Source organism: Sarcophilus harrisii, chromosome 1, assembly GCF_902635505.1.
Source record: "Sarcophilus harrisii chromosome 1, mSarHar1.11, whole genome shotgun sequence".
Classification (NCBI taxonomy): Eukaryota; Metazoa; Chordata; class Mammalia; order Dasyuromorphia; family Dasyuridae; genus Sarcophilus; species Sarcophilus harrisii.
Genome location: NC_045426.1, coordinates 631,854,164 through 631,864,906, shown reverse-complemented (window position 1 = coordinate 631,864,906; position 10,743 = coordinate 631,854,164). Strand labels below are relative to the sequence as shown.

Below are 10,743 nucleotides of genomic sequence, written 5' to 3'. Positions count from 1 at the left end.
TTAGAGGGTTCAACTTCTATTTGGAGGTTCTTGGAATAGCACCATTAGCTAAAGGAGACCTTTCAGCAGAATCCTGGGATTTATAACAGACCAAACTTCCAGATCACTTAGTGCAACCATCTTTATTTACTGATAAGGAAAGTAAAATCCAAAGAAGCAATTTTTTAGGTCACAGAAGTAAAATATTAGAAGCAGAGTTTAGAACTCAGCCTTAACTCTAGAAATAATGCTCTTTCCCATAAGATAGTTGGGAACATAAGTAGCTCAAGTAGGTTTGGCATTTTTGCCCCAAAGTGAATCCTCTCCAAGTTTCTCTATTGCCGAGATGTGTCCATGTCCTTTAACTTTAATTTAATTGATGATAATTTTGTGCCTTGATCATACAGAAGATATTTGCCCAGGGTTCATCAGTATTATATTCCAGTTTCATGATAGCATACTCAAGTTCTGAAAAGTGAATGATGCCCTTGGACTTTCCTAGTCACCAATGGACTGGGGGTAGGGAGAGAAGGGCCATGAACCTATTCCCATGTTTTTTGAAGTGATGTTTTCAGTATTATTGGATGCCTTCAAGTTCAAAAATGGCCTCAAGGTCAGTTCATTCATTGAAAGTTATTTAACTTGAAAAACTACAAGGAGAGAATATGGAGGAAGAGTTGGGGTATGAATTTGTGCTTGCAGATTATGAGGTTGGTGCACACATTGTCAGAGCTAGCTCAGCATTTGGGATGCTCCAAAGAAAAGTGTGGAAAGAAGAGGTATTAGACTTATCAAACTGAAGGTCTATAAAACCGTGTGCAGATCTCATTGTGTGCCTCTAAAATCTGAACTGTATAACCAGCACCACGCCAGGACACAATCATTTCTATTTAAGTTATCTTGGGAAGATTTAGGGCATACTCTATGAACAAAGCCTGGTTTCAGTAACTCAAAAGAAACATGAGTTGTGAAAGTTTAGATCTCCACTCCAAATTGTTCATATGGACTATTTGCACCTGATCTGTAGATCCTTGTGAACTCGTATTGATTTGCTTAGCCACAGTCAGACATACTACATCTTGACTTTAATAGTCAAGACAATCAAGTTTTTTTTTTAATTAATCATAAATTAAGGAAATATGCAGTTTTGGTAGCCCAATAAACACAAATCAGAGACAGGTTTACAAAAATTCACTTATTCCAAGATCAAGGTGAGGGTATAGGCAGGAAGAGAACAGCAACAGTTACCCAGGAGACAGCATATGAAAAAACTTCAACAGAAGTAGTGGGAGGAAAAAAAAAAAAGTTATTCACACATAGAAAAAGTACTATGTAATCCATGGGTAAGTTGTCTATTCTTAAATGGACCTGGCAATCTCACTTGCAAACTAAGCAATCATGTGCCAGAGCATTGTAGATTGGCATTTTACCCAAGAATGGCATTCTTAGAACAAAAATCCTATAGCCCAGCCATATCCATATATAATGTCAAAGATAAAGAAGTTACATCACAAAAGGAGAAGTAGAGCTTGCTGGAAAAAAAAAGTGACAAGTCTGAGAAGAGAGGAGAACGGGCAGTCTAACTTACATCCTGGATTGTAAAAATCCTTTGAAAGCTTTTTAACAAAGTTACTTAGGATCTAACAAACCAAGAGATACTATTGTATTCTTCAAACCAGGAAAAATGGAAATATCTCAATGAGATTTTAAAAACAAATTCTGATATGGGGAAAAAAGGGGGATGGAGAGAGAAGGAAGCCATTTAAGCAGACAACTGCAGATACCCAGGAACTTCACCTTTATGCTTGTCATTAAAAGACCATTACTGTTGTATGCCTGTGAGACCTGGACAATCTACCTCCCAAAAAGACAGCTGCTTTCATTTGAATTGCTTTAGGAAGATTCTGAAAATTCTGGCAGGAAAGAGTGCCAGACAGCAAGGAGAGCCCAGGTGTCAAATATTCAAACTATGCAAAAAGCCCAACTCCAATGAGTTGGCCATGTTTGAATACCAAACACACATTTGCCTAAAAGGCTTAAGAGCACTTAGAGGTCAGAAGAAATGGTACAAGGATGATCCAAAGGTCTCTTTGAAGAACTTTAATATCAATTGCGAGACACGAGATGTTGGTAGAGGACTTCCCAGAATAGCACGTCTGCAAACAAGGTGCTATTTTACATGAGCAAAGCAGAATAGTAATAGCACAAAGGAAATGAGAAGTCGAGACATCTGTTCCACATGTTCACATGAATTATTTGTGCTTGACCTATAGTAGGAAATTTGAGCTCACATTGGTCTGATCAGTTAGTCAGACACACTATACTGACCCAACTGGTGCCATTAGTCCTTTAAAAATGAGGGATGTATAATATTGTTAAAAGATACAGAAATTAACATGTTTTTCCGGTGATTCTATGTATGTCTTTAATTTCCAGATCTTTAAGTGATTAAGAACCAAGAATGATGAGAATACTAAAAAACAAAACAAAAAAACAAAAAACAAAAAACCCAAAACAAACAAAAAAACTATAAACAGTATATAGTAGACCAAAGTGAATGACTAATCAGTTAACATAGGATGGGTTATCAAAGAATATTTCTCAGACTGTTTTCTGTCAGCCATGTTTTTCCTGCCTTTTCTAACTTATAGGCACCTACTACTCCTGAGATTTAATTCAAAAGGCCCAACTAGAAATTCCAGAGTGTAAAGGGCAGAACTCGAAGTTTACTTGAAAGAAGGTGTTAACTTAGTGGAAATAAGACAAATAAGAACCTAGTTTAGTCCTGTGATTAATAGTTCTCTAGTTCAGTACATGTACTTAGTACTTAATGTAGTTCTCCAAGATTCACACCTACGATGATGGAATGAATGACTCTTATGTACTCTATTATAATTAGATCTCCCACCTTTGTGGTGGCTGGCCTGTCCTCCTGCTTCCCCGCAGAGACCAAGGCCAGTCTGAAGGGCTTCCAGAAAACTAGCCAAGTCCCAGGCAAGGAGACAGACTGAAGAAGACAGACATTTGGACTTTATCCCTGGCCATTCAAGTAGCCAATATTCTGCTGAAATGAAGGCTGGTCCCAAGATCTATGGAAAGATAATCAGAACATTACACCAGGGCACTAGGACATCTGATGCCCATGAATCACAAGATATTTAGGGTCATTTTGTCTGAGGCCAGATGTCAGGGTTATCTTTAAATATCTTGAAGAAAAAAATTCTTAAACCCTGGAGAAAAGCAAGTGTTCAGACTTAAAACTAATTCTGAAGGTGTAAAACCTAGGCCAAGCTGCTTAACAGTATGGAACTGCATAAGAGATGTTTCCACCAGGATTTTCAAGTTAGCTAATCTCAATTAGCATGTGATGATCCCAGATAAGCTTGTGACTAAGGCCTGAAGAGCTCTGCTAGAAATTCACCCTCAGTTTAATTGATGACCTTAAGAAAGGCCCTTTGATAATCACCAAAAAGAATCAATTCTATCATTTTAGTTATAGACCTAGGAGTAGGGGTTGAGAGCAAAATTCTTCTTGTAGTTCTTCAAAGGAGGATCCTTCCAGGATGTAATATTCTCAAAATACAATGGATCTAACTATGCTAAATGCTACAGCAACTGCTATGAGGACCATTGAATAACACCATATGTACACGTAGCAAGGCTAGTTCCAAATCAAAAACCAAGGCAAGTAGCATTATAGAACCAGCCAACTGGTCAGTGTACAAGGAGAAATCAGTGTGGGGTGGAATTATGATGTCTTTGTAGGATCCAATATTTTTTCCCCTGTACAAACTCTACACTTTCCTTATTATGTGAAGAGTCCAATTTCATTATGGCCTTCAAGTGATTCTTAACTGTTAGAATCCTTATAGAGTGTTAACTCCCTGGCCCTGGCCAGGGAGTGTGAACTCACTTTGAGTTCACACCTTTAAAAGATCACATATATAGGCCCAGTAAACCTCTTCCAGCTCAGTTGCAGCAGAAGATGGCTCTGACCAGCTTCTTACCTGCTCCAACTCAGCTTTCTCAGGACCAGCTTGAGGTTGAGGAAAGAGCAAGATCACAAAGATCAAGGCAGACTGCCTTGGTCTCGTCGAGACGAGAACCTCCCCCTTACGGGTATCGGAAAGGTTGGATACCTCGTTTGTTAGAGGATTTTGGAGATGGAGGTGCCTTTCCAGAAATACACGTGGCCCAGTACCCATTGGATATGGGAAGAAAGAAGAAAATGTCTAATGCATTGGCCATTCAGGTGGATGCAGAGGGAAAAATTAAATATGATGCAATTGTTCGACAGGGACAATCAAAGGACAAGGTCATTTATGGCAAATACACTGACCTGGTACCCAAAGAAATTATGAATGCAGATGACCCAGACCTGCAAAGACCTGATGAAGAAACCATTAAAGAGATAACAGAAAAGACAAGGGTAGCTCTAGAGAAATATGTGTCTCAGAAGGTTGCTGCTGCTATGCCAGTTCAAGCTGCAGATAAACTAGCTCCAGCTCAGTATATCTGTTATACACCATCTCAGCAAGGAGTAGCTTTCAATTCTGGAGCTAAGCAAAGAGTTATTCGGATGGTGGAAATGCAAAAAGATCCAATGGAGCCTCCAAGATTCAAAATTAATAAGAAAATTCCTCGTGGGCCTCCTTCTCCTCCTGCACCTGTTATGCATTCTCCTACTCGAAAGATGACTGTGAAAGAGCAGCAAGAATGGAAAATTCCACCTTGTATTTCAAACTGGAAAAATGCAAAGGGCTATACTGTTCCATTAGACAAACGTCTGGCTGCTGATGGGAGAGGACTGCAGACAGTCCACATAAATGAAAACTTTGCCAAACTAGCTGAAGCTCTTTACATTGCTGATAGAAAGGCTCGTGAGGCAATAGAGATGCGAGCTCAAGTAGAGAGAAAGATGGCCCAAAAGGAAAAGGAGAAACATGAAAAGAAGCTTCAAGAAATGGCCCAGAAAGCTCGGGAGAGAAGAGCTGGAATCAAGACCTATGCAGAAAAAGAGGATGGTGAGGCTCGGGAACGAGATGAAATAAGACATGATAGATGCAAAGAGAGACAACATGACAGAAATCTTTCCAGAGCAGCTCCTGATAAGAGGTCAAAATTACAGAGAAATGGGAATCGAGATATCAGTGAAGTCATTGCTCTTGGTGTGCCCAACCCTCGGACTTCCAATGAAGTTCAGTATGACCAGAGACTATTCAACCAAACTAAGGGTATGGACAGTGGTTTTGCTGGTGGAGAAGATGAAATTTATAATGTTTATGATCAAGCATGGAGAAGTAGCAAAGACATGGCTCAAAACATCTACAGACCCAGCAAAAATCTGGACAAAGACATGTATGGTGATGACCTAGAGGCTCGAATAAAGACCAACAGATTTGTTCCTGATAAGGAGTTCTCTGGCTCAGATCATAGACAGCGAGGCCCTGAAGGACCAGTTCAATTTGAAGATGATCCCTTTGGCCTGGACAAGTTTTTGGAAGAAGCTAAACAGCATAGAGGGTCTAAAAGACCCTCAGACAGCAGCTGCCCTAAGGAACATGAACATGAAGGCAAGAAGAGGAGAAAGGAGTAAGGTAGCCTCTCAGAAGAGAATGAACTATTATCCTTACTTGGATGACAGTGGTCATTGAGGAATTCTATGTAAATGGTCATGATGAAAACCAAATCTGCAATTGTAGATCCCATTACTTTTTGTTACTGGGGTTAAGGGAAAAAGGGAAGTATACTTTAAAGTAGTCTTTAAGGAGATGGGCCACATTATCAGTGTAAGGTTTTTCTTTCCCCCTCTCAGTCAAGCCATCTTTTCCCAACTCCATTAACATTGAAAGAAGCTCCATACTACTTTAGCCATAGCAAATTAAGATTTTATCTTTAATGATATTGGTTTGGTGGATTAATATTTCATAGTAGAATTAGTTGTGTGTGTGGGGGGGGAAGTGGGTGGTAGAGATAAGGTGAAGAGCTTCCAGCAGCTGAACTTCCAAGGATGTGTAACTTCCTCTTCTGTATTTTTAGTTTTCCTAGAGTATGTTGAGTGGTAGCCAATATGTACTTAGATTTCAGACATATGTATTTAACCTCGAATGATGACATTTATCACTGTTCAAGTTATCAACATCTAGACAGTTAGTTGCCTGATGTATGGTTCCTCCCAGAACTAGGGAATCTGCTGTTTTTGGTACTAATAACATCCATTTAAGGGGTGGGGGTGGGGCACCTATCTCAATGTTCTCCAACTCATGATGTAATCCTTTGTATCTAAAGCCTATAAAAACTGTATGCCTTATCCCCTTCTTTAGCCCTTCCTCCTCACGGTGGAATTTGCCCATTCTCATGAGAAATTACTAAATAAACAACTTTTCTGCTTTTTACTTCGAGATGTCTGAGTAGTCATTTTTGAATAGGATTTTCTATCCCTCACAGTCTTGTACATAAGACTTATCACCAACCATGCTGAGTAGTTGGTGGGGTAATAGGGGGTCTCCACATTATGGAGTTGTCCACTGCTTGTTGAATGTTTGCCTCATTATGTGTTTTGTCTGGTTTTAATTGGGAACGGGAGAGTTGGCTGCTGTGTGATGCAATTGTTAAATAAAACATTCAGACAAAAAAAAAAAAAAAGGAGAGAGAGAGATCATGTATAAGGAGCTCTTAGAGATTCAGTCAAGAGTCAGTGGAGGAGTCAGTTCGGGAGATTGACAGAGCCAGGATTCAGTCGAGAGATTAAAGAACTGGAGATTCAGCAAGATGGGACCGGCAGACCCTCCTGGCCATGCTGCAGTTGCTGCAGTGAAGCAACCTCCACGAGTCTGAGGAGATTCTGCTATGCAAGGCCCGGCGGCTGCTGGAAGAGGCGGTGGGAGCTGGCTGCTTGCGCCTGACCCACCGGCCAGGATCCCGGCCCTGATGCCTCGGGGGCCAGCACGGGGGAGCTTGGGGCCACTCCTGCCAAATTTGGAGTAGTTGCTGTAAGAAGACCAGCCTGATGTCAGTGCTGTGTTGTCTGCCTACAATCAACAAGGGGATCCAGCAATGTATGAAGAGTACTACAGTGGACTGAACCATTTCATTGAGTGTTCCTTGGACCATCATCAAGCAGAATTCTCAGTTATTTTATCCTCTATTTATACATATGTACTTGGAATTGGTCTACAATCAGCATGAAAATGAAGCAAAAAAGCATCAGAAGTTTCATGGCAATCAGGATTATCAGGATGACCTTGGAGTGTTATCTAGCCTTACCAAAAAGGAGCACGTGAAAGGGAGAGACCATGTTGGATTTTCGAACAAGTATATTTGTTTTGCGCATTTCCCAGGATTCTTATCAACTCTTGAAAAGACACCTCCATTATAACAATTGCCAAACCTCTTGTTCCAATTTTTCACCTCTTAACCCCCCTCCCCACCCCCCCTCCCCAGATGGCAAGATGACCAGTAGATGTTAAATATATTAAAATATAAATTAGATGCACAATAAGTATACCTGACCAAAATGTTATTTTGCTGTACAAAAGAATCAGACTCTGAAATATTGTACAATTAGCTTGTGAAGGAAATCAAAAATGCAGGTGGGCATAAATATAGGGATTGGGAATTCAATGTAATGGTTTTTAGTCATCTCCCAGAGTTCTTTTTCTGGGCATAGCTGGTTCAGTTTATTACTGCTCCATTAGAAATGATTTGGTTGATATCTCATTGCTGAGGATGGCCTGGTCCATCAGAACTGGTCATCATATAGTATTGTTGTTAAAGTATACAATGTTCTCCTGGTCCTGCTCATTTCACTCAGCATCAGTTCATGTAAGTCTCTCCAGGCCTTTCTGAAATCATCCTATTGGTCATTTCTTACAGAACAGTAATATTCCATAATTTTCATATACCACAATTTATTCAGCCATTCTCCAACTGATGGACATCCATTCAAGTTTCCAGTTTTTAGCCACTACAAAAAGGGCTGCCACAAACATTCGTGCACATACAGGTCCCTTTCCCTTCTTTATAATCTCTTTGGGATATAATCCCAGTAGTAACAACTGCTGGATCAAAGGGTATGCACAGTTTGATAACTTTTTGAGCATAGTTCCAAACTACTCTCCAAAATGGTTGGATTCGTTCACAACTCCACCAACAATGCATCAATGCCCCAGTTTTCCCGCATCCCCTCCAACAATCATCATTATTTTTTCCTGTCATCTTAGCCAATCTGACAGGTGTGTGTAGTGGTATCTTAGAGTTGTCTTAATTTGCATTTCTCTGATTAATAATGACTTGGAGCATCTTTTCATATGACTCGAAATAGTTTCCATTTCTTCATCTGAGAATTGTCTGTTCATATCTTTTGACCATTTTTCAATTGGAGAATGGCTTGATTTTTTATAAATTAGAGTTAATTCTCTATATATTTTGGAAATGAGGCCTTTATCAGAACCTTTGACTGTAAAAATATTTTCCCAGTTTATTGCTTCCCTTCTAATCTTGTCTGCATTAGTTTTGTTTGTGATCAGCAATTGTTAATGCTGTAAAGTTACCCATGTATATATCCTGTAAATAAAAGGCTATTAAATTAAAAAAAACTTAAATTTTAACATCTGTGCTGTCTCTCAAAAAAAAAAAAAAAAAGAAGAAAAGACACCTCCCAGGAGAAACAGAATAACCAGATATGTAGTCCAGGAACATCTGTACATTGACATCTTCAATGGGATGCCTTTGAGTAAGTAACGGATGTTGTGGTGGGAAGTTTGGCCAGAGAGGCAAATAAGGCAAAGGTCTTTTTTGGCTTGTTAAAAGAACCAGAAATTGAAGTTCCTTTGGATGATGAAGATGAAGGGGAGAATGAGGAAGGAAAGCCCCCTAAAAAATGAACCTAAAAAAGATAGTATGGGATCTAAAAGCAAAAAACAAAAACAAACAAAACAAAACAAAAAAAACAGAACACCAAGATCCTAATGCTCCACCTCAAAACAATTCCTCTTCCTAAATTGAAAGATTCAGATATGTTGGATGAGATAATGAATTTGAAAGAAACCATGAATCATGTGCATTTTGGTCCAGATTGTTTACCTTCTGTTTCTATGCATTCCTTAATGCATATAAGGGTCTCACTGCAGTTGATGTCACTGATAATTCCAGTCTGATTGCAGGAAGTTTTGCTGACTGCATTGTTAAAGTATGGTCTGTGACTCCCAAAAAACTTTGTCGTGTGATGACAGCAACAGATCTCAGCCTTATAAATAAAGAATCAGATGATGTTTTAGAAAGAATCATGGATGAAAAAACAGCAAGTGAATTGGAGATTTTACATGGTCACAGTGATCCTGTTTGTGGGGCAAGCTTTAGTCCTGACAAACTATCTACTTTCCTCCTGTGAAGATGGCACACTGTTAGACTTTGGTAGGATATAAAGGGACAACTATCCAGCGTGGGACACAATTTTCTCACTATGGATACTATTTTGTGTCAGGAGGACATGACAGTAACTGGGCTTTGGGCTATAGATCATTATCAGCCTTTACAAATATTTGTACATGATTCCATCCTAACTATGTTGCTATGGGTTCAGCAGAACAGTAATGTTATGAGATGTCTTGAATGGGAACTGTGTAAGAATCTTCACTGGACATAAGGGACCAATTCATTCTTTGGCATTTTCTCCCAATGGGAGATTCCTGACTACTGGAACAACAGATGGCAGAGTACTTCTTTGGGATATTGGACATGGATTGATGGTTGGAGAATTAAAAGGTCATACAGACAGTATGCTAACTCAAGTTTAGTAAGAGATGGAGAAATTTTATCAGGGTCAATGGATAACAGTTCGTTTATGGGATGCTACAAAAGCATTTGAGGACCTAGAGACTGACTATTTTACTACAGCCACTGGACACAAACTTGCCTGAAAATTCATAGGATTTATTACTGGTAACCTACATGACCAAGTCAACACTAGTTGTACATCTCCATTTTACTCGAAGAAACTTAGTTTATTGTGGACTATAAGCTCCTGCAGCTAAAACCATCCTTTATATTAAGACTTTTTGAAAGCCACTCTCTGGAAAAATAAGGTACTAAAAAGTAAAATACCTCAAAGATGAACACTTAAGCTACAAAGTGTCTTATCTAAAAGGATCTGGAAGGAGGCTGCCTGGAAATCTAAATTGGACAATAGTTCTACAGCAATTGCATATTTATTTTCTGTGAGTTGGATACAAGGCATGGATGCTGTAGAAAAAACAGTGCTTTGGATTATGTGGAAACTATGCATTCTGTTCAAATTTTGTCTATTCTTTTAAAAAGAAAACCTGTAGTTATTGACTTCAGTAATTTTTACCCACTTCAAGGTTCAAAATCCTTAGTGTCCAATATAACAATAAGTTTAGGTTAGTTGAAGTCTTCCTGAATATATTCCCAATATGGAAAAAAAAATGAACTGTATTTTAATGTAAATAAAAATGTCCTTAAAGAGAAGATCTAACTCAGTTTCAATTGATCACTGATGGACACAAGCAGCTAAACCCAAAGAAAGAACACTGGGAAATGAATGTATTTGCATTTGTTTTTCTTCCCGGGTTATTTTTACCTTCTGAATCCAATTCTCCCTCTGCAACAAGAGAACTGTTCGGCTCTGCACACATTGTATCTAGGATATACTGTGACATTTAACATGTCTAGAACTGCTTGCCATATGGGGGAGGGGAAAAGTCGGAACAGAAGTGAGTGCAAGGGATAATATTGTAAAAAAAT

At 39.1% G+C, this 10,743-nt stretch overlaps 1 protein-coding gene and 1 pseudogene across 1 annotated transcript; both read left to right on the top strand.

Moving 5' to 3' along the window:
* The first annotated feature begins 3,029 nt into the window (after positions 1–3,029).
* On the top strand, positions 3,030–6,022 carry LOC100932860 (SNW domain-containing protein 1). Its single transcript, XM_003763167.3, has one exon. The coding sequence runs from the start codon at positions 3,965–3,967 to the stop codon at positions 5,573–5,575; it is 1,611 nt and encodes a 536-aa protein (XP_003763215.1). The 5' UTR covers positions 3,030–3,964; the 3' UTR covers positions 5,576–6,022.
* Positions 5,751–10,454, top strand: LOC100933126 (annotated as a pseudogene).
* Positions 10,455–10,743: the final 289 nt, after the last annotated feature.